The sequence below is a fragment of the Trematomus bernacchii genome, unplaced genomic scaffold (genome assembly GCF_902827165.1).
Source record: "Trematomus bernacchii unplaced genomic scaffold, fTreBer1.1, whole genome shotgun sequence".
NCBI classification, from domain to species: domain Eukaryota; kingdom Metazoa; phylum Chordata; class Actinopteri; order Perciformes; family Nototheniidae; genus Trematomus; species Trematomus bernacchii.
Window position 1 is genome coordinate 1,450,210 of NW_022987966.1, and position 27,982 is coordinate 1,478,191.

Below are 27,982 nucleotides of genomic sequence, written 5' to 3' on the forward strand. Positions count from 1 at the left end.
CTGATTTTTGCAACTCAAATCAGACGAGAACACAAAGACAAACCACACACACACACACACACACACACACACACACACACACACACACACACGTAGAAATCTTCCGCTAGTCCCCTAATGTCACTTAGCAAGGACATTGCCCCCTCCTCCTTCCATTTACTAAATGAATGTATTACATCGAGAGAAGAGACCGTAAGTACGAGTCAGCAAACGTTCCCCCTGATTGTTGAACCTGTAGGCATCACATGTTCTGACCACCTACATGAAGATCGGTAAAAAACAGCAACATATTATTTATTCTGTTTGTGCTTACATAGATCAATGGCTTACACAAGCACTGTATTTCCCCTGAAAGCTGCATTCGTTGGTAATGGACTGAATCTGAATCTTTTCTATTAGACTGCGGCTGCTGTTAGAGACCGAAGTATCAGTATTGGTTATAGTACTCTAAACAAATACCAGTTTGTAGTGACAATGGAACGCGTGAGCCACCATGAATGTTCCCACCAAAAGGTAACATTTTGTGATAAAATAGGGAATTATTATAATTTTGTTGCTGAGAAATGCTAAATAATATTATAATTACCTCCAGTGCCATACAAAGAAGAAAGAAAAGATCAACAATAAAAGGTTAAGTAAATGTTTTTAACCTTTCAACCTGTGTGTCAAAAATACTGCATTATCTTGGCACTGAAACCACTTTTTTCTTTAATGTATTTTTCTTTGTAGATAATAGTGTGTCTTGTTTCCTCCTTCTGTTGAGTATCCTTCGATATCCTTGTAATATTATCCTTATATCATTTTGGCCACTCTAAACTCAACTCTTACACTCTAAACTCTCCTGAAGGCTTAATGATATTCCCATTTTAATGTCTAATATACTTCTTTGCAGGAAAATAATACATTTTGCGTCAGTCTTTTCTCCAAATAAATGTAAGTCTTAGCTCAAATGTTACCATGAAACACTGAACCCTGATTGGCCGACAGCTTGAATTATGAAACAACTCAAATATTTCATTCAGCCAATCACGATCAATCTGGCTTTGAAAATGATCCAAGTATAAACCTCTGAAACTAAAATCAAATATTAACAATGAGCTCATGAAACGCCTCTGATCGTATATGTACATGATTAGAGAGGAATCAGAATTCCTTTAATGTTGGGGGGAGGCATGCTGGTTCGGGGTGAGGGGAGCCATGGAGATAAGAATGGGGTTTGGGTGGGGGGATTAGAGGGCCGGTGGGGGTGTGCAGCTACTGCAGCTACTCATTGATCTTTCATTCTTTAAGACCTTCAGCCTTTATGAGACATTGCTGTGATTTATGACCCCCGGGGGGGTTACAGCGGTCTCCTGTCATCCTGTACCTCTGACAGCTGACCAGCTCCTTCTCTAATGCCGCTCCCCTCACTCAAACACACACATTTGAATAAACCCTGCACACAAACCAGCCACAGACAACATATTAAGATATAAAAACGTGTCCTCTGTTGAAAGTCCCTGTGAAGAAGAGCATGGGTTAACCCGACAGTCATGTGACATTTACTGACAGCGGTTGCGCGGCGGGCACTGCAGTATATCACACTTGAAAGAACATTTCCACATTACATCAGCAGTCATAAAGCTTTGGCGACATGGCTAGCATGAGGTCAAAGGTCATCAGAATTCATCTGCACAGCAATGTTTCATGTGTATCATGACAAAATAATGTGTATAAAAAGCATGGGAATGGATGTCATGGAACTGATCACATAGAAACAATATCAGCATTACCCTTGATCATGAGAATATGAGGGTGTTACTTTAAATCCTATTTAGGCAGCATTAAAGCTTGTCATTAAAATTCCCCTAAAGATTTAGATTGCAGGATTTGACCTTCAGGAACACGACATGAACCACTCCTGCATTGAAGAAGGTTAGGTTAAAGAAAATAAAAACAGGTAGAAGATCAAAAGTCTCTCTTACCATGAGTCTCAGTTTCTTGTTGAGGGAAATACAATGCCTTCAGTTTCAAAAAGGGGCTGCAGGAAGGCCACTACAGAGAGAGGAAGCACAGGGGTGGGGGTGCGTGGTGTAAGCTAATCATACAGAGAAACAACCATTGTTATGATCTCTTAGCAGCACTTTCTTTTCTAATCTGCAGAGCAGCGTCAATATATATTTAAAGACAACAACATACTCTCAGTGAAAATATATCTTTCTCTGCATCGTATTAGTAATAAAATGATCATTTAGGCTCATCTCATCTGCGTAATCTGATTACAGGCCGTCTATAAGAAAAATAATGTCATTTACACAAAGAGACATTTTTTCAAAGAGAACTGAATTGAGTTTTTTCACAAATTCTGCAACCAAGCTCTGATCCTCTGTTCATCCTGAAGTGTGTGTGTGGAGCGGCTTTATTTCCAACCATCCCATCATGAGCCTGATGCTGCCGGCTGAAGGAGGGTTGGCCTTCCTCTCTGCCTGAGTGAAAGCCTGCTCGGCCGTGCTCCTCATCATCATCATCATCATCATCATCCCAACCTTTTAATTTGTCTAAATGGACGAGCTGTCTGTTCAGGCAGGAGGATGGGGTCCCTGGGGGCCGCCAGGGCTTTTTGCATACAGCAGGAGGAGACTTTAGTGCTGCAAGAGCATCGATCTGTACACAATCGCTAACCTGCGGCTAACCCCTCTTCTGCCGGACACTCTCTCTGTTTAATTATTACCAGCTGTCATATTTCTGAAGCTGTGAAAAATTACCCTCCTCTTGTTTTCTGTTTTACTGAAAAGGAGCACGTCACACAATAATCTAAATAAATGTATTAGTGTCCGGACCCTGTATGCACTGTAAACCCGAAATAGCTACATGTTCCAATTGGTGGCAACCAAATTAAAGTGTTTTAAACAAGTTATCTCAAATATATTTAGTACTCTGAATGTTTTCGATCACCACTGCCATGAAACTAAGTTAACAGAACTTAAAATAAGTGTACAAACACATGGTTTCCAATGTCTTTGTTTGTATTCTCTACTGTTGTTTTATTAATTCTCTAGTTATTTTTTTCTAATCATGCCATCCTTTATTTTGAGGACAAGCGACTCAACTCAATGGGTTTGTAGTGAATACATTACAGTAAACATCACAGCTGCTTGCATTATGGTAAATCACCCATAGTGGATTGCTTTCTGCGGGAAATCTCTCGGCCAGTCCTTTAAATAATTGGGGCAAAAATCAGATGCCATCCAGTCATGTTAAAAATCATGGAGGTTCTTCTCTGAAAAAACCTGCAGTTAATCTCGGATTCTTTCCTTTTTTTGACACACATAATTTGTCTCGAAGTATACACTAACATTAAATCAATTTTCTTACAATCATACGTGTTTAGGTTGAGTTTTAATTAATACTTTTTAGGGACTGCTGTGCCCAGGAAACATATTTCAGGCTAAATTATTTATATATTAACATGAAATACTGTAGAGTCTAAATAGATCAAATTAACAATTAATAATTCAAGTCCTATTTTATGCAGGTCAATATTTGTCTCAGTCATGTAAATGACATATGTGTGTCTGTGACTCTTAAAGGAACAGGCGTCCTTATTAACGGTCTAAAGTTACAGTTAGGCCACCTACATTATTATTGGAACATTTGGTTGTTAACACATTTAAAGGTGTAGTGTATTTGAATGTCCATTAATGGGTGCATGGCCAGGATAGAGTACTGATGGTTGTAATGCCGGGTGATGAGAATGTTTGGCGCATGACAGCATGTAAACAAAAACCAAATATGGTGATTACCATGGTGACATATCCATAATTCATCCAACCAGAGAATAATGAAGAAACATGATTGGAACATTTACAGAAAGAGAGGGGGGGAAAAAAATCTCCCTTCCAGCTGCAGGTTATTAGAATCAGGACAGCAGAGCATGATGAGAATATACACACACACACACTGACATGCTGCAGTAACACACACACTGTCGCATTCTGCTCTCTCTGGCTCGGCACTGGCCTGCTGTTAATGTGAGTCCGCTTGTTTATCCGCTTGTGTAATTGTACACAAAGCGGCGATGGGGGATGATGTGTGAGATTATCACAAGGTCATCCGTCGGCGGGATGAGAGCCTGCCATCACGCACCAGCCCGATCTGGCTTTCACTTGTTTACATCCTCATTCTGGCTCCAGCATGGCCGCTGTGGCTGCGCGTAAATCTTAAGACGCAATAAAATAAAAAACACCCAATTCGGCTGATCTAAGGAGGCTAAAACAGGCAGAATGTGAGCCGCGGCTTCCCTCCAAATCCCCCCTCAGCCCCTAGCATTGTTCCACCGAAAGCGGCGGCCCAATGTTATTGTAACCCTGATTAAAAAGCGGATCTTTCTTTGTTTAGCATTTTATATCTATATCCCTGCGTAATTGCAACACAAATCTCTGAATGTGAGCTGTAGCATGCCACTGTGTGCGTCTAGAATCAGATCAACCTGCTCTCCTTTCACTGGCTCAGGACGAACATTCTAACCCGAACAGCTCCCCGCATCCCGATCGGTGCCCTTACCTCCTGTGTTTGTGCGTTTGGTGCTGCTGGCCTCCGTGGGAGTCTCCAGGGGTCTTTTACGTGAGTCCGGAGGGTCGGACTCCATGTGTGGTTGTTGATTGTGATGGTGAGGATTTGAAAAAATCCCGTTTTGCTGTACTGCTCCGCCGGCCATCATTTTCGAGCTTGCTCTTGGATGCTTGGGCTGCGTTTGCGTTTAAATCCCCCCTTTTCCCGTTTTTTTACGCAGCGTAGCCGTGCAGATGAGTCCTTGGAGAAGGCGAAAGCGATTCTGGGAATTGGAAAAATACGCCTGTTTCTTACGGACGGGGGAAGGTTAGCTGCGCGTTTCTCCGTGGTGCGCGCGTGCGTACCGAGATGCTGCGCAGGGACAGAGAAAGAAACGGAGCGGCGGATGATCGAGTCAGAGGGGGGGAGAAAATCCGGAACCTCTGCAGATGGATGATGATCTAGGCTACTGAAAACGTGCAAATGGAGCATCAATCTTCCATCAAGCTTCTGATATGTGGGCTAGGATATGTGTGTCATTCCGCTGCAAACACATAAAAGAGCGTACTCATGTCAGGGCAGTGCAGGATGGTGGCGCTCCTCCGCAACAATAAATAAACAAAACAAAAAAAACAATACCGAAAGACAAAGAGGTGAAATCAACCGGAGAAAGAAGAGAAAGGTCGGTGAAGCAATACAAAAAATCCGGTGGGTTATTGTAGGCTATTAGATAATTTCTTTCTTCTTATCCTGTCCTGGCTCCGATCATGCAGACACCCCGGGGTGACGGAGGGTGACGGTGGGTGAGAGGGTCCGGAGACGCGGAGTTGGAGGAAACACAGAGAAAGAGAACGAGTTTTTTTCCTGCTCCTTCTCTCGGTGAAGATGCTGCAGTCTTGCGTTCAGAGCATCCCTTCTCTGACTGGCTGCGCGAGGGAGCGCAGGGGAGCGGCTGACGTCACAGGGCCTTGAGACCCATTCAGATGCATCCCGTAAAATTGGGGTTTCCCAGACGTTTAAGTAAAAGAGGAAGCGAATTGTCTTTGTGTTGTGTTGCTTTTTAACCGCGAAAAACCATCTGAGGATATTACTTAGGCTAGGCTAGAAGTATGTATTTCTATTATTTTGCTTTTGGTTTAGCCGACCAGATCAAGCTTTTATGCAGTTTAAAAAACAACATTGGATTAATTAACCTACATCACTTCAGTGATCTTTAATCATTTAGGAGCTAAGAATTCTGCAGGTTTTCAATTCATGCAAATTATTTACACAAAAGATACATTGGTGAGCGGTTAGAGACGTTGAAGTGTCTATCAAATAAACATTTTATCTTCAAAACAAGGGTGTCAGTTAAATTGAAGCGTGGTGAGGACATAAACAAAAAAAACAAAATATATATAAAAGGTCTTCAACATGTGATTTTAGGAAATGTAAAAGGTGTACTGGTAGGAGATAGGTAATTTATGGCGGGTCTGGTAAAAAATGCATACCCAAAAGAGCGTTTGCAGTTTGAATGAATGAAAAGTAATCCAACATTAACAGAGTGAAGACAGAACACGTACATTTTCTTACTTATTGGGCACTTTTGGGCAATTAAAAGATTAGTAGGCTACGTTTTTTTTTGGAGCCTAAGTTCTTCTTAGACAATGCTTATTAGTTTCTTCTATAATCTGATTTCTTATGACAAATCTTTCTCAAAGCTTTTTCCTTATTTAGTTAACATTTTGTTGCTTTGTTAGCAAATACTTTTCACAAATTCTTCTTCTTATATCTAAATGTTGGGAGAAAAATAGCCATTTAAAAAAATGGTGGGGTTATGGCCACAGCTTCTCCCATTGTAAATTACACCTATGGTTTCAAAACATAAAATCCCGGCTCACAGGCAGAACCAACCAGTTAATTCCGATGTTCCCTGAAGGCATCGTGAGAGAGAAAGCGAGAAAGAGAGAGACGCCTCAGTCGAGACACGATTGGCCGAGGCTGCATTTCTCCGGCAAAACGGAAAGGACACACATATATTCTCCCGACGGTGTCACATGACGGAGTGGAGAGGATGCGGCTCAGTCGGCGGCTTTTTGCTCCGTTACACTCCCGGCAAATGCAATTATGTCCGAGCCAGAGCCTGAAGGTCCCTGCGCGGCGGTCTGAAGGTCTGTAGCTGGCTGTCCACTGCTGTACAGAGGGCCACGAGCCTCCAACTCACCTGGAGCTCTGCAGGAGGCTCTGGCTTCAATTTACATACGAGAAATCTAAATAAAATTTGTGACAGTTGAAAGAGTTAGTTTTTATTAAAGTGTAGCATTTAAAAAAAATATAAACCAATTTGTTTTATTTATATCTGTAATTATTTTTCTCATTGTGATCCCATACATCTCTAATTAGACAATATCGCACCTTAGACGATGCCTGTATGATCCCTGCCGGGACGCCAAAAAAGACACCAAAATAAAATGACATGTTTATGCATGGTTATAATGCAGTTCTGACACTGAAACAGCCTATAAAAGAGGGAAGCATAAAGCGTGAGCCCCCGGCCTGTCTCACCTGTCCCCTCATCTGCTGTGTGACCCACCTGTGTGTGCTGCGTCTGACATCTCTGCGTCGCTCTGCCTGTATGTGAAGAGGGATCCTCCAGCACTGTGAGCTGTCTGAGAGAGCTACACCCGCCTCAGTCTTTCTCTCTCTCCCTTTACACACACACGCACACACTCACACATTTGGCATATTCTCACACACGCTCCGAGACACACGCAAATACCTTCTACTCCCTCTCTCCTCCTCTGTCCACTGCTGTACAGATGTGGTGCGCCCTCATTCCCTCCTGTAGATTGTAGTCAAGGTGACATTGTGCTGCCTGTGCACACACACACACACACACACACACACACACACACACACACACACACACAGCACACACACACATAGAGAGTCGCAGCTTTCTCACACTATTTCACATCGCCATGAGAAATGCACCGGTGAGCCAGTCTCCTGCTCTGGAAATACGTGGCAAATGTGAGGCAGATGGATCCCAGGCTGCAGTCTCAAACTGATTCTGCACCACAGAGAGCAAAAAGGCCTCGACGGCGGCACCTCATTGTACGAGCCGCTCTGCACAGTGTGTGGAGTGAAGCGTAGCCGGACACGAGCATTTATGCATTTGGACGTGAGAAAAATGTGACCTGAACTGTGAGGGTCTCACGCTGCCAGGCCGTCCAAGCCGCTGCTGCAGCATATGGAAAAAGTGAAGTAGCCCCATAAGCAGTAAAGCACACAGACTAGCAGCATTCTTTAGTTTTTATTAGGCTGGAGCTGTGAGCAGATGTTGGTGGTATGGTTTTTCAGATATTTGGTACCGCAAACTACTGCTCAGCTTTGGACAATGACCCTGAAAGCAGCTTTCAGTACCGCGAGTTATTCTGCACACCACGTTCAATTTGTAAGAAGTTCATAATAACTCAGTTCTCCCACTTTTTTGTAAAATGGAATCAAAAGATTTAGTTAACCAACAGCAAATGATTGACAGCGTTTCCCTCTCAGTTAGGGAAGAGGTGATTTTCCAATGATGGATTTTTCATTTTGGAGCCAAAGCCTGGAATTCCCAGTCTTAAAAATATGATAGTGACTCAAAAGCAAAAAGCTGAGACAGGAGCCAGCTGGAGGGGTCAAATCTTAGTAAAGGTTCTTTGATTTGACCAGGTGTACAAAATGAGATAAACATTTGAGAAAACATTCCATAATTTGTCCTAATCAGCTCGATAGTAAAAATACACCAAACATGTCTTACTGTTACTGTTCCCTCAATCACAGTTTTGTGAAATGAGTTTCCTCTGGACAAGGTCCTCCTCTCCAGGTGTGACCCACTCTCACCTGTTCTCCCTGCAGACTGTGATATACTGTACGCAAATGATTCTGGGTGTTTCTCCTGCTCGGGGTCAAGGCTGGCTGAAGATAAATGATATTCAGGATGTCAAATCTGCTGTGCTGCTGGCAGACGCTAGGCCTCTGCTGCCCCCTGCTGACAACCTGTGGGAAGAGCAACACATCATTATTTACTTTGAATCTTTTCTTATCCTCTATGTAAAAAAATGTCAAATGGACTGCATTTATATATCTTTTTCCATTCGTTACAACCCCTCAAAGTGGTTGAATGACACATTGACATATTGACTGCAAGGGCTGGGTATTGAACCACTGACCTTTTGCCTGGACGATGACCATCTCTTAAGCCATTGCCATCCCCCTTTGTCATTTTACTGGTTCAACTGAGTTATTCCTTAAAGTCATTTCTTGGTCGTTTTCATTCATAGTCTAAAATAAGACAATTATAGCAGAAAGGGGGCTAAAGGAAAAAGCACGGTACATCCCTTTAAAAGTCAGGAGATCAATGAGACACACCTGTGAGTTGGGGAAGGGGAAACAAATTAGTAAAGGACACAAGGAGGAGAACAGGAAAGCGGAGTGAGAGTGGCTCAATAAGCAAATCCTTCAAAGTTGATTCTAGTTCCTGGACACATTGGTTAAAAAATAAGACTTGATTTGTCTGTGCTGCTGGAAATATGCTAACCTTGGAGCTGCTGGATAGAGGAGCCAGCTCTATGACCTGCTTGCATGCAGCTATGGACCACTTGCAGCTGTGGCTTTGTTTAACCTACAAAAGTTAGATAAGTTAATCTAGCTATCCGGTTCAAATAGTCGTTTTTTAATGTATTTTGTATGACAAAATAGTTACAACTCATTTATATAAATTCAAGTTGCCAAAAGCGTTCTCAAAATACAGTTTATGCTAGGGTTTTCATCTGATTTATATCTTCTTGTTCTATTCTTATTAAAAGGTCAATATTGGCCTTGGCCTCAAAATACCTGTTCCTATTGACAACACCATTACCTCATTGAAGAACTCATTTATTTAAAGAAGTTCTACATCCAAGATAAAGTAAACAACTTAAAGCTCATTGGTCATGATTTGCCAGCAGTGTCAGTGAAGGACTTTTCTCCACAGCCCGCTCCCCCCCCCCCCCCCCAAACGTCCCCTCTGTATAATTGTCCTGCTACCCGGCACTCATTCAGTTGTGTCCCAGAAATCAATAAGGAGTGGATGCTGAGGAGGAAGCGTGAGCACTCTGTGAGATTGGAAAGAGACAGATGTGATGTGTTCCTCTTTATTGTGTCCGTCCATGACCTCACTCTCATGCCATCACGCTGAGATTTATGACTGACTGCAACACAGGAACCTGCATTTGTATTATTTAAGAATGAATAACTGTTATATCTCTCACAGGCTCCGCCCTCTACTGGACTCTATGGGTACCTTATCATGCAAGCATTAACCTACTGAGACTTCTATAGACGTAGCCGCCTTCCTTGAACACCGAACCTGCCCGACATGCCCTGGCCTGATCGCGGGGGCTGACCCGCACCGCCTGTGCTTCCAGTGCCTGGGGCCGAAGCACGCAGAGGAGGGCCTAAACCAGTCGCCGGCCTGTAATGCCTGCCGCATGATCCCGCGGCTGAACCACCGACATCGTGGCGAGCATTTCCGGGTGAAGTTCGGCCCGCAGGTGGAGGTGGAGGATCAGGACCTCGAGGTGGTGGAGATGGATGAACTAGATGACGAGGTGCCATTTGATTTCACCCTCCCAAGGGGCTGGGTGGCCACATTCACGAAGGGGGAAGACGACGAGGACGCCTCGTTGTCTGACACCTTCGGGTCCGGCGGCCAGGAGGGTCCAGCACACAGGTCTGCACGTCTGGACTTTCCGGCGGTTATGACCCTGGCGGCGGAGCGGTGTGGCTTACCGCTCCCCCCACCGCTGCCACAGAGGCCTGTAAGCCGCCTTCGGCAGGGGTGAACTTCCCTTCACGGGGAGTTTTGCGGCGGAACGGGTCACCAGGGAGTATCACAGCTTCATAGCTGGGGACCTGCAGCTGAGGGCTTGTCCATTAACACAATGTTATGGGGAATGGAAACTCAGCTGTGTACTAACAAGGTGGATGGACAGGACGCTGAAACGGGGCTATTCACTCCAGTTTTGCAGCATCCCACCTCCATTCAAAGGCATGCGAGAGGTAAATCTATCATCCCAGGAGGAGATGGGTTTCCTCTCGGCAGAGATTCAGGCCCTGGTGCAAACACAGGCGGTGTCTGTTGTGCACCCTCAGCACAGAGAAAAGGGTCTTTATTCCATGTACTTCCTGGTTCTCAAGAAGACAGGGGAATTCAGACCTATTCTAGATCTCCGCAGCCTGAATCGGCACATTGCTTCCGCATGTTAACTATAAAACAGTTAATGGGGCTAGTGCAACCGGGCGATTGGTTCACCACCATCGACCTGAAAGACGCGTACTTTCATGTAGAAATTGCTCCAGAGCACAGAAAGTATCTGCGTTTTGCCTTCCAGGGGATAGCCTACGAGTACAACAGATTATACCGTTCGGCTACTCCCTGTCCCCACGCACGTTCAGCATGTGGCCACTGCGCTCCAGCCGCTGCGCGTCCATGGCATGAGAGTTTTATTTTACCTGGACGACCTCATAGTCATGGCCAGGTCCAGGGAACAGGCAATGTTTTGCACAGCACAATTGATCCTACACCTAACCAAGTTGGGCTTTGCGATCAATTGGAAAAAGAGCACCCCCATACCTCACCAACAGGCGTTGTATTTGGGAGTGGTGCTCGATGCAGGCGCGCTGCACGCCACCCTGTCAGAGAGCAGACGTGCGTAACTTCTCCGGGCGGTCCACAGGCTGCGACAGGGGGCGACAGTGACAGCTTTAACTATCATGCAGACTCTGGGTCTCATGGCGGCTGCTCACGTTGTGGTCCCGCTCGGGTTACTGCATATGCGCCGCCTGCAGAGGTGGTTCTCCAGCCTGCGTTTAAATCCCAAGGGGCACAAACGACGTCTGGTGACCATCTCCCCCTTCAGTGGAGGGCAACCTCCGGTTCTGGGGGCTCCCCGGATCACCTCCAGAGGGGGTCTCCACTGGGACGGGTGACCTCCTACATCAGTGTTCACGGACGCGTCCAGAACAGGATGGGGAGGGACCTGCCTGAGGGCTATAGGTGGGCGCTGGTCTCTAACAGAAACACGGCACAGCAACCTCCTAGAGCTACGGGCAGTAGTGTTAGTCCTCCAGCATTTCAAGCCCCTAATTTAGGGGAGACATGTTCTGGTCAGGAGCGACAACAGCACCACAGTGGCTTATATCAACAGGCAGGGCGGAGTCCGCTCCGCCGCCTTGTTGACCACAGCGGAGAAACTGTGGTTATGGGCTTCAGAGGTGGTGTTATCTCTGAGAGCCCTCCACATCCCGGGACTGGAGAACAGGGGGGCCGACCTCATGTCGAGGGGCGGCCCCCTGCCAGGCGAGTGGGTGCTTCACCCGGAGGTGGTGAAGCAGATCTGGGCCCAGTTCGGGAGAGCTGAGGTGGACCTGTTCGCCAGCCGGCGCAACAGCCACTGTGCGCTGTTGTTCTCCATGGTTCTGAGCGACGACCCGCCCTTGGGGGTGGACGCGTTTGCACACGAGCCATGGCCAAGGAAGCTGCTCCACGCCTTTCCACCGCTGCGTCTCATTCTACCTCTCCTGGGGAGAGTGAGGCGAGAACGTCTGTCAGTCATCCTAGTGGCTCCGGATCGCGTCGGGGCGCCATGGTACTCAGAGATGACACAGATGAAGGTGGGCCAGCCCTGGGCAATTCCCCAGTTCTGGGGGGCGATGTCTCAAGAGGCAGGTGCAATCGGGGCGTTACCCACTCTGGGCCGTCCTCTTCAGGCTTGGCTCCTGAGAGGGACAGGCTGAGACAGGGTGGATTGTCTGACAGCGTTATTCAGTCTATCCAGGCAGCTAGAGCAGAATCCACCACAGCCTGTTACAGGCCGAAGTGGCTGGGATTCCAGCGATGGTGTGAGGAGCGGAGAATCAAATCAAGGTTTATTTATAGAGCACATTTAAAAGCGATTTTTGGTCGGGCCAAAGTGCTGTACATGTAATAACTACAATCACATAAAAACACATTTCTATAAGCACAATAAAAGACAATAAATTACAACAGATATTTAAAAAGAAAACACAGGGAAAAGTCAGGAGTCGTGCTCCGCTCTAACTAAGACTAGAATAGAGCCCCTATCTTGTGAGTTGGGCTCTATTTTATCCTACTTACAGTTAATGGTGGACAGAGGGCTGGCTCTGCCCGGTGCGTGCGCTAGCATGTTATGTGGAGAGCACGGCTGCCCTTAGACGCACTGAAAAGCTGTTTGTGTGCTTCGGGGGTGGGGTGACCGGGAAAGCTCTGTCCAAGAAACGCCTGGCAGGCTGGCTCTGCGAGTGCATTGCACATGCCTACGGACATGCAGGGAGAGCCTACCCCGTGGGGGTCCGTGCACACTCTACACGGGCTGTGGCTGTGTCAACAGCCTTATTCAACGGTGTGAGTGTGGAGGACATATGCTCGGCGGCATCTTGGTCAACGCCAGGCCCCTTCATAAGGTTTTATCTCTTGGACATGTCTGGCTCTTTCTCCTCGTCTGTGCTTGCTGGGGCAACACAGGACTGGTGAGGAGGGAGAGGGGGGCTGTGGGTCAGTGGGCATCTGACCCCCTCCCCGGGCGTAATGCGCTTACGTTTTTTCTGGGCCCCCTGGAGGGTCCTGGGGGACGTGGTGCGCACTGGGCCCTTACTGGGCTGGAGGGCTCTCCTCGCCTGCCTCGCCTGCCTAACCATTCATCTGGTATACGGCCCGCGAGACCATTTGATACGGCTCTCGAGGTAATTTATAAACACACGCAAACAATTAAAAAAAAGAAGAAATCTAGACCGCAAAATAATTAAACAAGCAAGTGCCTGTTTTTCCTGGCCAAGGTCAGGGTCCTTGAACACAACACGGGCCTAACGTGTCATCACGTGGTATACGTCTGGGGGAGCATGCCCCCGGACCCCCCTAGAGGAGGTTAGATCCCCCCCACTTAAATCATGTTCACATGGATAGGAAACTAAATTGCACACATCTTCTGTCCATATCTTTCTGTTTTGGTGGTCATGCCACAACCGTGCACGTGCATGCATGCGCGAGTCATGGTAAAATATCTGGATTAAGAGGTTGCTTTTTCTTTGCACAACATGAAAGAAAGGCCAAATGAATGGGCTGTGATTTTAGTATTTTTAAGTAGAGGTCAATAATTTGTACGGCCCTCGGAGGATGTTGAAAAAATTGAAATGGCCCTTGAGAGGAAAAAGGTTCCCCACCCCTGATCTGAGGGGTAGGGGTGGAGGACAGTCCATGTTTAGTTGTAAAAAGTTAAAACACTTGTGAACACATGAAAATGTTAAACATTGTCCAAAAGCTGAGAACATGAACATACATTTGATGCAGATCAGCACTGGGTCATATTGTCTTCATTTATAAATCAGGAAAAAAAAGCACAAATAGAAAGCTTATGGTGGCAGTACAGTATAGGCTGGTCCTCCCCATGTTTGTATTTTGCATTCATTTGAATTTGTCACACACATTTGGTGATAAATTAAAAACAATTTAGCTAGCTTCGACAAACGACATTGTTTTCTTTTTAGGTTTTTCGTGTTTTATAAAATACCGTTATCATCTCTTCAGTTTCAAATCCAGCAACAGCCTCTGACAAGAGGACAGGCCCGCCCCTCCCTACACGCAGATCACGCAGACTGCGTGGGGCCTCATCTTTCGAAGGGAGCCTCAAATGCGGCGCACTTCAGCTTATGCGCAAATGCGGCGCAATTAAATGCGCCGCTGCGAGGTTGCGTGCTCCACTAGCACCCACCCCCCTCCGTCGACGCTCGCGACACAGAGGGCCTCATCACATAACTTTGCGTGGGGCCACAAGTTGGCCGGGGGCAGCCCTGCAAGAGGAAGTCGGATTTTGAGAAAAAGCATTTCTCACTCACCCTTAACCTGCATTCACATATTACGTGTTTTTTTTCACACAACAAATTTGAAGCTCACTCCAGAGAAACACAACGGCAATGCCATTTTGCTGTAGTATTTCAACAAAAAATAATGCTGGGGTAATGTAGGGTTAGTTCCATCACTGAGCAAAACAATAGAGGTGAGTGGATTTCAATGTTTGGATTTAAAAGGTCTTTGAAAACGGCCATATTTGTTTCCACAATGTCCAATGAACTGAATGATGCACAAAACACAGAACACTGGAAGAACAAATTGCTTTACATTTAAGTGTGTGTGTGTTATGGACAGATGGTGGGCTGGCTGAGTGAAAACTCATCCTTCCCCCTCCTGGTGGAGGTTTATGAGCTTTTAAATCCACACCCTTCTCTGCACACATTGTCTTTAAAACACTGTTGTGTCTGTGAGAGGTGCTTCTCCACTCTGCCATTCATGATCATTCCTGGGATTCCACACATCTACACTTTGACCCTGGATCTCTCAAACTGTGAATGTTTTTTTTAATGTGGGCCCACTAGCGTCGGCTAGGTGTTTAAAACATGATTGTGGTGGATTAGAGAGTGTGTGGGAGAAAGAGAGATAATAGGGAAAGTCGCAGAGAAAAAAAGGATAATTATAGCTGCAAGCAGCGGTGAGCGGGTCTTCGACGATCTGCGCAGGTTCGCTGTTGTCCGCACGTCGATGTTGCGCAGACGTTTTCCGGACTCGGCCGTTAGCAAACGTGGGAAGTTTCAGGCCATTGGACAATGTGGCCGGACAAAAGATGCGCCGGTGAAGATGGCCGCATCGTCTTTGTGCTCCTCTCCAACTTTGTTCCTTTTCGTATTTTGTACATATTTATTTTACTTTTGCCGTTTTACTTTTAACATGGTTCGCAACATGCAAGCCGACCGCACCTACTCTGCCATACAATATAGCAGGGAGGAACTTCTTCAATTGCGAAACTTCGTGGACAATAATAACCCTCCGACAGACAATGGAGATTCGCCATGGCTACCTGTTGCTGTTCTACCTGAGAGACGCAAGAAGAAGACAAAGCGAGGATGCCGGGCCGGACTGCTGGTCAGACTGAGGAAACGAGAGAATCGACCCCCTCTTCCGAGTATTCTTCTGGCTAATGTTCAATCCATTGAAAATAAGCTAGACGAACTCAGAAGCCGGATTGCTTTTCAACGGGACATTAAGAACTGTAACGTGTTAATTCTCACTGAGACTTGGCTCAACCCCGCTATCCCGGACTCCGCCATTGTTCCTGTCGGATTCTCTATTTTTCGTCAGGACCGGACTGCTAACTCGGGGAAAAGTAAGGGAGGCGGTGTGTGTGTAATGACTAATAACAACTGGTGCTCAGATGTGAAGATTATTTCGTCGGACTGTTCCGCTCATCTAGAGCACCTCATGATCTCATGCCGGGCCTTTCATCTGCCGAGGGAATTCACATCTGTTGTGATAACAGCAGTGTATATCCCGCCGCAGTCGCTCGCCGACAACAACACGGCACTCGATCAGCTGTTTGGGATTATTGATAAAACCGAGACTTCACGGCCAGATGCGGCGTTCGTTGTGGCCGGAGATTTCAACACCGCCAACATGAAGAAGGTCTTGCCAAAATATTACCAACACATCAGCTGCCCGACGCATGGGGGAAACATACTGGACCATGTTTATTCCCCTTTTCAAGTCAATATGGATTCAGAGCCAATAGATCAACATCGATGGCTTTAGTAGACTCACTTGAAGAAATTACTAGCTCAATTGACCAAAAGAAACATGCAATTGGAATATTCATTGACCTAAAAAAGGCATTTGACACGATTAATCATGACATATTAATAAAAAAACTTGAACGTTATGGAATCAGGGGTGTAGTTTTGGAATGGGTAAGGAGTTATTTAACCAACAGGCAACAGTTTGTGAAGCTGGGAGAGTGTTGTTCTTCATATTTGGACATTACATGCGGTGTCCCCCAGGGGTCAGTATTGGGGCCAAAACTATTTATTATGTATATTAATGAAATATGCAATGTATCGACAGTACTCAAGTTTGTTTTGTTTGCTGATGACACTAATATATTTTGTTCTGGGGACAATGTACAGCTACTATTGGAAGAGATCACAGCTGAAATATGCAAACTAAAGTCATGGCTAAACAGTAATAAGTTATCATTAAACTTGAATAAAACAACATTAATCATATTTGGAAATAGCAATACACAAGCATCCATTAAGATAGATGGGATTTTCATTGAGAGAGTTAAAGAACATAAATTCCTTGGAATCACAATTGATGAGAAACTGAGCTGGAAACCACACATAAAACATATTCATTCCAAAGTCTCAAGAAGTATTGCAATATTAAACAAGGCAAAACAGATTCTTGATCAAAATTCCCTCTACATTCTTTACTGTTCATTGGTTTTACCTTATTTAAGTTACTGTGCAGAGGTTTGGGGCAGTAATTATAAAACTACAACACAATCCCTATTTATTCTACAAAAAAGAGCAATAAGAATTATTAAAAATGTCGGCTATAGGGATCATACAAACCCATTATTTTTAGAGCTAAAATTATTAAAACTGTCAGATCTTGTTGAATTCCAAATCGCACAAATCATGTTTAAGGCAAAAAACGTTCAATTACCTGGGAATATTCAGATATTGTTCAATGAAAGACAAGGGAATCATTATTTACGGGGTTCATTTATATTCACTAATGTTAGGGTGCGCACAACAAAGAGAAGTTTTTGCGTTTCTGTTTGTGGGGTGAAGATCTGGAACAATTTGAGTGAAGAGCTAAAGGGATGTCCAAACATAAAACTATTCAAAAAGAGGTATAAAGACACAATTCTCACAAGGTACATGATAGATGAAACTGCTAAACCATAACTGTTTGTATTCTTGTTTTGTATTTTATTTATGAATATGTGTTTGTATGAATTTGTGTATGTATATATATGTATATATATATATAAATATATAGAGACCATTGTCCTAACTTGCCTGTATATATTATATATTATTATATTATATATTATATCAATTATTCAAGATTATAAGTATACGTTTATATTGTATGTTAATGTAAAAAAATAAAAATAAAAATAAAAATAAAAATAAAAAAGGGAGAAGGGGTCGGATTAAATAAGTGTAAACTTCTTCCGACCCCTTTTCGGACGTGTAATTAGCTAAAGCTTTGTTGTTTATTGTTTATTGATATCAGACAATGATACTGCAGATTATTCAATTATTATTTAAATGTTTCGTTTTGTTATTGCATTCATTTGTATAGTACTGTATCATGTCTGTATCACCTTTTGTTTCATTTGTATTTTCTTTGGTTTTACACGCTCGAAAAAAAAAAATAAACTAAACTAAAACTAACTAAACTTTTCGAAATGGATATAAGGCTCTCCCTCGCCCTCCCTTCGGCAAATCAGACCACATCTCACTGCTGCTGCTGCCTGCTTACAAGCAGAAACTTAAAAGGGACAGACCGGTAACAAGGACAGTACAGCGATGGAGCGTGGAGTCAGATGCAGCACTGCAGGATTGCTTTGCATCTACGGATTGGAGTGTGTTTGAGGACAATAACATCAACACACACACGGACACTGTCATCTGCTACATTGGGAAATGCATCGATGACGTGGTACCGAAGGTTTGTGTACGAACATTCCCAAATCAAAAGCCCTGGATAAACTGCGAGGGGCGCGGCAAGCTGAAAGCGCGCACTATCGCGCACAGAGCTGGAGATTTGGAGGAGTACAGGAAATCTAGGTATGATCTCCGGAGAGCAATTAACAATGCAAAGAGACAGTACAAAGAGAAGGTGGAATCTGACTTCAAAGGCTGTAACACCAGGAATATGTGGGCGGGACTAAGAACAATGACAGACTACAAAGGAGCAGCGGGTGGTGCTGCGGGAGTGTCTGCGTGCGCATCTCTCCCAGATGAGCTGAACAGTTTTTTTGCACGCTTTGAGAGCAGCCAGGCTGTGGAGGTACAGAGGGACCAGGAGCTACACTGCCCTTTTGTTTTAAATAGGGCAGATGTGTGTAAATCCTTTAAAAGGGTTAACCCACACAAGGCTCCTGGACCTGATGGCATCCCTGGCCGTGTTCTCAGGGTGTGTGCAGTTCAGCTGGCAGAGGTGTTCACAGACATCTTCAACAGGTCCCTGTTGCAGTCTGTAGTCCCCACATGCTTCAAACACTCCACTATCGTTCCTGTCCCGAAAAAGACAATAATCACCTGCCCCAACGACTACCGCCCAGTAGCACTCACCTCCATCATAATGAAGTGCTTTGAGCGGTTAGTCAAATCATTGACTCACTGCACCTCCTCCCTCCCTGACTCTCTGGACCCCCTGCAGTTTGCCTACAGAGCAAACAGGTCCACAGACGACGCCATAGCCCTCACCATCCACACTGCCCTCTCACACCTGGACCCGAAGAACAGGAACACATATGTGAGAATGCTGTTCATTGACTACAGTTCAGCATTCAATACCATTGTGCCCTCCAAGCTGGCCATCAAGCTCAGAGAGCTCGGGCTCAACAGCGCCCTCTGTGACTGGATCCTGAACTTCCTGACGGGCAGACCCCAGGCAGTGCGGGTGGGAAACATCACATCCTCCACCCTGATTCTCAACACCGGTGCCCCTCAAGGCTGCGTGCTCAGCCCTCTCCTCTACTCCCTGTTCACTCACGACTGTGTGGCCACACACAGCTCCAACACCATTGTGAAGTTTGCTGACGACACGACCGTCATCGGCCAGATCACAGACGATGACGAGACGGCGTACAGAGAGGAGGTCGAAAACCTGACATCTTGGTGCCAGGATAACAACCTCCATCTCAACGTCAGCAAAACAAAGGAGCTGATTGTGGATTACAGGAAGCAGCAGGGAGAGGGACACGCCCCCATCGCCATCAATGGGACTACGGTGGAGAGAGTCAAAAGCTTCAGGTTCCTTGGGGTCCACATCACTGAGGACCTGACATGGTCTCTTCACACCACCACCATCACCAAGAAAGCTCGACAGCGGGCGGCTCTTCTTCCTCCGCAGGCTGAGGAGGTTCAAAATGGATTCCAGGATACTCTGCAACTTCTACAGGTGCACGATAGAGAGTATCCTGACTGGCAGCATCACGGCCTGGTACGGCAGCTGCACCGACCTCAATCGTAAGGCTTTACAGAGGGTGGTGAAAACTGCACAGCACATCACCAGGACGGAGCTGCCATCCATGGAGGACCTTTACTCCCAGCGGCTCAGGAAGAAAACACTACGGATTATCAAAGACCCCCATCACCCCAGCCACAAACTGTTCTTTCTGTTGCCGTCTGGCAGACGTTACCGCAGCATCCTGGCAAAGATAAGAAGATTCGGAGACAGTTGCTTCCCGCGGGCAGTGAGACTGTTAAACAATTGAACTGCTGAAACAACTTCAAAACATTCATCTGCTACTTAGTAATATGTATCTAATATCTAATATATATCATTCCAATAACTTGTATATAGACTCGTACTGCACTATTCCACATGCTCACTTTATTTTATAACTATTTTTCTTTTTGTATTGCTCTTGCTATCTGTATTGTTATTATGTTGCATTGTTGGAGAAGCCTGTGACATAAGATTTTCAACAACATAATTACTCTGTAACTATGTCAGTTTGACAATAAAGAACCTTGAACCTTGAACCTTGAACATGGGAGGTACAGCAGTAACATAAACATCGTGTTTGATGGCGAGTGATCTGTCGCCATGGCAACAGCATATGATGACACCCCATAATAGGCTTAGATGACTGGAGGGCTGCATCGTTATCAAACGTGAAGTTTTGGGCCGTTTGGAGCATGTTCACTGGAGTTATCAGAAAACCGTGTTTCATGGTAAGCATTGTGTTGCTATGGCAACGCCATTTGACGGAATCTCAAAAATTAAACGTATCTGTCTTAAAGGTGGGGTAGGTAAGTTTGAGATACACTTTTTGTTATATTCCATGGAATGCTCTTAACATCCTGATAGCAATGAATATCTTAAGTGCTTTGACAAAAAATCCATAAAAAAATGTCATCTGTGGAAGCCGTAGTACTGTAAAAATCACGACCAATCATTTTAGCCGGCCCGGCTAAAATAACTGGATGGCCTACCTGCCTGTCAGCCTTCCATCTGTGCACAAACTTATCTCGTGCCCTCATTGGTCATGTGCACGTTCGTGTGTGTTGGAGGAGGGGCTCTGTAAGGAAGTGGCAGATTTTTTCCGGCTGTGTGTTTTCAAATTCTAGCGCACTCGAGCTGATTTCTCCAAAATTACCTACTCCACCTTTAAGGTCTGGACTGTTAGCACACATGTGAAGTTTGACCAGTTTATGACCATTTTCATAGGAGTTATAGCAATATCGTGTCTAACGTCGAGGAATGCGTTGACATGGCAACGGTTTTTGAGGAAAACTCACAAGTGGCACATAGACATGTTGAGGTCCAGACCATTAACCATCATCTGAAGTCCGGTGCGGTTTGGACGATTTTAATTTGAGTTGCGACAATATAATGTTTTATGGCGAGGGATGCGTTTCCGTGGAAACGGCATATGATGAGACCTGAGATTTGGCGTAGAGCTGTTAAGGCATGGACCGGTGATATACAACTGAAGTTTGGTGGACAATCGGGCCGTGTCCATTGGAATTATACAGCGACATCGTGTTTTATGCGATTGCATGGTAACACCACATGATGAGACCTCAGTTGCGCGGTTGAAGATGGCTGCATTGTCTTTGGCTCCTCTCCAACTTTGCCTTTTTTTCGTATTATTTCAGTGTTTGTTTACTTTTTGTCGTGTGCTTTTAACCTGGTCCGCAACATGCAAGCCGACCGCACCAACTCTGCTATACAATATAGCAGAGAGGAATTTATACAGATCAGAAACTTTGTGGACAACAGCCCACCTGGTCAGACAAAGGGGACCCGCCATGGCTGCCTGTTGCTGTCCTACCTGAGAGACGCAGGAGCAGTGGCGACTGGTCATTAGGGGCAGGTGGGGCACAGCCCCACCTAGTGTCAGCAGAAAGTATTACAAATAATGATTACAAAAAATGCAAAAAAATGCAAAAAAATATATAAAATATATTTTAAGATCATGTTTAATCATCTGATTCATCTGTACATTGCTGTTTTAGTCTGTGTTCTTCTAATTAGTGTGTCTACAGTCACAGTGTGTGCCTATTGAGCTGTTTAGAGCCATGTGGGACAAAACCTGATCATGCCCTTCCCTCTCGCTGTGAAGTGAACGGTGACTGTAAAAACTACACTGCGCATGCTCAGAGTATTTTCCTATTTAATGTGTGTGGCAAAAAAATAATGACCATAGGGGCACTAAGCTGCCATCCCCACCATATGTCATCTCACATCATTCAGAGCTGATTGGCTGTAAGTACGTGTGCCGCGAAAAGTGTGGTGTGTGAAGAGGAGACGAGAGAGCTGCAGTGACGCGTCCTAAAACCAGGAAGTAAGCTGCGCATGTTCTTATTATACATCCATGGGCTTCCCTCGACAAAAAAGCAATGAGGTTTCTCCATAGGATTTTAGAAAATAGCTCGAAATAAGATCTGTGGGAAACGTACCTGTTAGATAAATGCACGTTTTGTTCAGCCGGATAACATCCACATGTCTACCCTACTTTTATAATTTTTTTATCATAAATCTATCGATTAGATTTATGATAGACTTTTGAAACTACTAGAAGATAAGGAGGACTTTTACAAACAAGTTATAGAAATGTTTGTCCAGAAGGATAGGCAAATGGACTTCATCTTCAAGTCAAGGTAAGACCGCAATTTTATTGAAAATGGGATCTTACTAAGAGAGAACAATTCAATATTTAAAGCTCCCATGTCATGCTTTTCCGGTTATTACCCGTCCCCTTGTGTGTTATGAAGGTTTTATGCATGTAAACGGTGTGCAGAGTCAAAACCCTCAAAGTACACCCTGTAGCGAGTAAAACTCTAACACAGAAAAATACCTCCCCAAAACGCCTCGTTGGAGATACGTCACTGCCCATTTGAGTCTTCCATTTAGTTCCGGGTACCGCCTGATGTCATGCGGTACCCGGAACGAAATGGACCAATCCCGAAGAGCTATGGCCACACCAGCAGCGTCGTGTTCCTCCTCCAGAGGTTCGAAGAACCGGCATTTCACAGACGAAAGCTTCCAAAACATTGCCCAGTTTGAGGCCGGATATGCACAGCTTGTTTGGACCGTTTGGAGCAGGGGAAGATCTGGGTATACAACCTGTAAGTTTGCATTGTTATTTGTGTATTTATCAAACAAGACTGTTTAAATGTGTAAACTGTGTTGGACTGCTAAGCCATTGACACAGTGCTAACTAAGTTGCTAGAGTTTCCATATATCAACTCTAATATCAGCAGATGGCCTTGCATACATGTATCTCATAGCAGGAGAATGTCTGCATTCACACACAAAATACCTATTGACAGTATACTCCGGGTGATTTGCCGGTCAGTCGCGAAACGTAATTACATTATAGCTGGCGTAGCGATCTAACACACGGAGCTAGAGCTAGTTTCGGTCAGAAAAACATTTTTGTGATGCTACGTTGCTAGCGTTTAAATATATCAACTACAATGTCAGCAGATGGCCTTACATGTTTGTCATGGCAGGATAATGTCTGCAGTCACACACACGGAATACTCATACAGTATACTGTACTGTGATTTACCGTACATTGTGACCGTACATATACTGCATGTAGCTAACGAGGCTAGCTGTATGCTAGCGCAAAACAATGTATTCATGCAAGTTACATTGTATGACCGAACGTAGCAGAATACCCGTATACGATTGCAATTATAAACACGTTATTGCTAGCCTAATATGAACCACTAGCTTTTGTTCATAGTAGTTTTATTACACTGCATTATAGTTGCCTTTCCTCCAAGCTAACGTTCATATCGTGTTAGCTACCAAGGTAAACAAAGCTAGGTTAGCATATTAGCAGGCAAGCTGTTCATTACACAACTACTACTAACGAATCTAAAACAACTAAGTTTCTCTAATATTTTATGATTTGCATTTGATTTCGTCCAGCCAGATCCTGGCGGACAATCCATGACGGGGAAGGGATTCTACTACTACTGAGGGTGCTAAAAGGCACCGCACCGACTGTGCGCAGGCAAGATGCGAGGAGGAGGAATGGATGATATACCGTGTATATATGTATATTTATGTTCATTTTGTACATTTCTAAAAATAAAGTTTAATGGAAATACTTAGTAGGCCTATCCTTTCTTCCCTGAATTCATATATAGCAAACCATGATTTGATTTCTCATCAAACAGTAGTAGTTTATAACGGGTAAAAATAACTTACTCTTTGTTATGAGAGTAGCTCGTAGGCCACAACGGAAAGACAAGGAGACATACACGAGTTTACAAAACCACGGCACATTTATTGTAGTAAATGCAGAGACAGGTGGTCGAGGGGAGAGGGTCGCTCAGTTCGTCCTTCTGCAGCCGCTTTGGAGAGAGACTCCGGGCCGCTGGGATTAATAGCACCGGCTACGGAGGTGTCCGTGATCGCGCTGATTACCCTCTTCAGCTCCACCCCACCGTAAGACAAAGGCCCTGAGGCCGTCACACTCTTCTATAACAACAGTTAAAAATATATATGTATATAAAATATACCGCTGTACCGACGCCATGATAAGACTGATGTTACGCTGAGAGCAGCCGGGAAAAGCACTGACATGGGCGCAGCCTCTCTGGTGGTTGACTAATCAGAACGAGTGGCCGAGCTGACCAATCGGAGCACACTAGGCTCACAGGGAGGGGGGGGCAAGAGCTCCAACGAGTCGTTTAGTGGAGAAAGTGAATACTGCTGAATACACATGCTTGACAGAGATGCTGTATGCGAAACCAATGTGAGTTTGGAAAATTGCACAGTATAAATCTATTTTAGTATACCTCAACAATGTAATTATGATCAGTGGAAATGGCCATGACATGGGCCCTTTAAATGATAAAATTACATTTTTTGGGTATCCTTTTGTTGAACTGTCTGTTTAAAATTAATCGAAGCATCAGACAAAAAAAGCTTTTGAAAATAATATTATATTTTGGTTTAGGTCAAAATATAATATTTGTAAACCTGAAGAGTCAGTGCCAGTGCCTCACCAGCCATGAACCTCACTGCACGTCACTGCAGAAGCATATATATAGACATCTACGTTTTTTGTGCCCCACCACTTTTGTACATATAAAAACGCCACTGCGCAGGAGGAAGACAAAGCGAGGGTCCCGGGCTGCTAGTGAGGCTGAGGAAACAAGAAAACCGACCCCCTCTTCCGAGTATTCTTCTGGCTAATGTTCAGTCAATTGAAAACAAGCTAGATTAACTCAGAAATCGGATTGCTTTTCAACGGGACATTAAGAACTGTAACATGATAATTTTCACGGAGACTTGGCTCAACTCCGCTATCCCGGACTCCGCCATTGTTCCAGATGGCTTCACTATTTCGCCAGGATCAGACTGTTAATTCAGAGAGAAGCAAGGGAGGTGGTGTGTGTGTCATGATAAATAATAATATCATAACAACACAGCATTAGGTCAGCTGTTTGGAGTGATTGACAGGACAGAGACTTCACAGCCAGACTTTCATTGTGGCCGGGGATTTGAAGAAAGTTCTGCCGTGATACTATCAACACATCAGCTGCCCGACACGCGGCGGATATACTGGACCATGTTTATTCCCCTTTGCGACATGGATATTGAAGAGTTTATCGCCGGCCACTAGAGGGCAGCGTGTCACTGCTGTCGCACAGGATATGCCGTGCTCTGACCCGGTAGTACTGAGCAGCCATTTTAGTTCAAACATTGTTCATTCACTCCGCCTCGTGTCGAGACGTTCATCCACTCACACATGTAAGACTGTTCCCACTATTGTTGGTGTATATATACGTGGTGTCGTAGCATATATTTGTGTTGTGTTAATGATGACATGCATGTATGTAATACTTTGTCAGCTTACCTCGCTGTATTACTCTGTTTCAGGGTGTCGTCATCTTTGTCATTAAAACACTGAAACTGACATTGAGGAGTGTGTTTCTTCATGACGACACCATGGTCGTTGTTGGATGCCCTGCCCCCGGCTGCGAGTTCAAATCTGAAGACGTATCTGAAGCACTCGTCATTGCCCTATTGACGATTCATGGATTTAGCCACCAGCACGCAGCGCCTGTCATGGCCGCGCCAGCCCAGGCCCCAGCCCCTCACGGCCCGAGACTCGATCGGCCCAAAGTTGATGTGGGCGTATCGATAGAGGAATGGAACGTGTTCATCCGCCGTTGGAATGTATTCCGCGCCGGCTCAGGCATAGGGAATGCCCAGGCCCCATTCCAGCTGTTTCAGTGCGCTGGGCCTGTACTTGGAGACAGCCTGTTGAAAGCCGTCCCCGACGCCGCTTCCGGACCCTTGCCAGATCTGATCGCCGTCATGCGTTCCCTAGCTGTCATCCCAGTCGCTACATGCGTCCTGCGCACCGAGCTACTCCAGTTACGCCAGGAACGCGACGAGACATTCCGCGCATTCGCTGCCAGAGTGTGCATATAATGCGGTATGCGAGTGTGGTAAAGACGTGGACTATACCGACCACATTATCCGTGATGTTCTGCTCAATGGCATCTATGACTCGGACATACGCCGCGAGACGCTGGGGACATCTGATGTGTTGGTCAAGCCAGTTAACGATGTAATTGCACTCGTCGAGAACAAAGAGATGGCCCGTAACGCTCTCCCGTCGTCCTCCCTATCAGCCATGTCGTCATTCCGGCGCCTGCAGACGACTCCACAGACGAGCCCCGCCCCGAGCCCTGCGGCCGGGGCTAAACGTGCCTCGTGCCCGGAATGTAAGAGCGTCTTCAACGTCCTCACGGAGGGGCCTCGTGGGTGGAATCCGAAGCCTCACCTGGTGTGCATCGGCTGCTACAGGGCCCGCCGACGACAGAGGCGTCCACAGCCGTCATCCGACAGTCAACATGCCGCCATGGGGTCGGAGCTGGTCTCCCAGGTCTCGTCGGTGCGAGCTGGAGCCCGCCCTGGCCGACGTCACGGGAGCCATCGCCGACGCCGCGCCCCTACGTCGCACGGCTGTCTCAACAAGCCTGCACCTATCAGACTCGAGCACCACATCTTCTCCAAAGGCGAATGGAGACGAGCCAGGATGAGAGACCACCCCCGAGCATTGATCACCATCTCGATGGACTCGCCAGTCGGGCTGAGGGATGGCACCAGCAACCGGAGCTCGGCCGACGGAGCTCGGATATCCGCCATCGCGGACACTGGCGCGCAGTCGGACCTTTGGTCTCTGGAGGAGTTCCTGGCCTGCGGTTTCGCGCGGGACGACTTGCGACCCGTCAGCCTCAGCCTGTCGGCCGCCAACCGCTCCCCTATAGCCATCGAGGGAGCGTTCTTCGCCAGGCTCTCGACGACCTGCAGCGGGGGGCGTGTTACATCCTGCCGTTCCATGGTATACGTGAGCAGCTCAGTCCGGGCCATGTACCTATCCTACGAGTCGTTGCTCAACCTCGGCCTCTTGCCCGTGGGCTTCCCGTCGGACGACATTGCAGGGGGGCCCCAGGACGGGTGTGGCCCTGACACGGCTGACACGCCAGACCAGCCCTTATCCGTCAATGCGACGAGGTCAACCAACGGCGGCTGCGTGGGGCCAGGTGACCCCCAGGACGCCCAGTGCTCATGTCCTCAGCGCACGGTCCCCCCGGCGCGCCCCGCAGCTCTGCCGTTCCCTTGTACGCCAGAGAACAACAGCCGGATGAAAAGTTGGCTGCTCGGGAGATATGCCTCGTCGACATTCAATACTTGCCCCCATCGGGCACTACCATGCATGGAGGGGCCACCTATCGAGATGCACGTGGACCCCGCAGCTACGCCTAAGGCATGCCACACCGCGGCTACAGTGCCTCTACACTGGCAGCGGAGGGTCCACGATGACCTCCTGCGGGACGAAGCCCTCGGGGTCATTGAACGCGTACCATACGGCGAGCCAGTGGCGTGGTGCCATCGCATGGTAGTCACTCGGAAGCACAACGGTTCCCCCCGCAGGACCGTGGACCTCTCCCCCCTCAACAAGTTCTGCCAACGTGAGACCTTCGCCACTGAGTCCCCGTTCCACCTTGCACGCCGCGTCCCGAAGGGCACCTGGAAGACCGTCACGGATGCCTGGAACGGCTACCACAGCGTCCCCCTGCGTGAGTCGGATCGCCACCTCACTACCTTCATCACGCCCTTCGGCCGTTGGCGCTACACCAGGGCATCACAGGGTTTCCTGTCATCAGGGGATGGCTACAACCGTCGGTTTGACGCCGTCCTCTCGGACTATGAACGCAAGGAACGTTGTGTGGATGACACCATCCACTATGACACCGACCTGGAGCAACACTGGTGGAGGACCATCGACTTCCTGACGCGTGTCGGCCGGTC

The 27,982-nt window shown here is 46.3% G+C and overlaps 1 protein-coding gene across 1 annotated transcript in view; it reads right to left on the minus strand.

The window, feature by feature from the left end:
• The window catches only part of nova2 (NOVA alternative splicing regulator 2), an 80,956-nt gene extending 75,485 nt beyond the window's left edge, over window positions 1-5,471 (minus strand). The window contains 3 exon segments of the mRNA XM_034115877.1: window positions 1,965-1,992; window positions 1,994-2,034; window positions 4,543-5,471. Of these exon segments, the coding sequence (XP_033971768.1) occupies window positions 1,965-1,992; window positions 1,994-2,034; window positions 4,543-4,699 (226 nt within the window). The 5' untranslated portion in view covers window positions 4,700-5,471.
• Window positions 5,472-27,982: the final 22,511 nt, after the last annotated feature.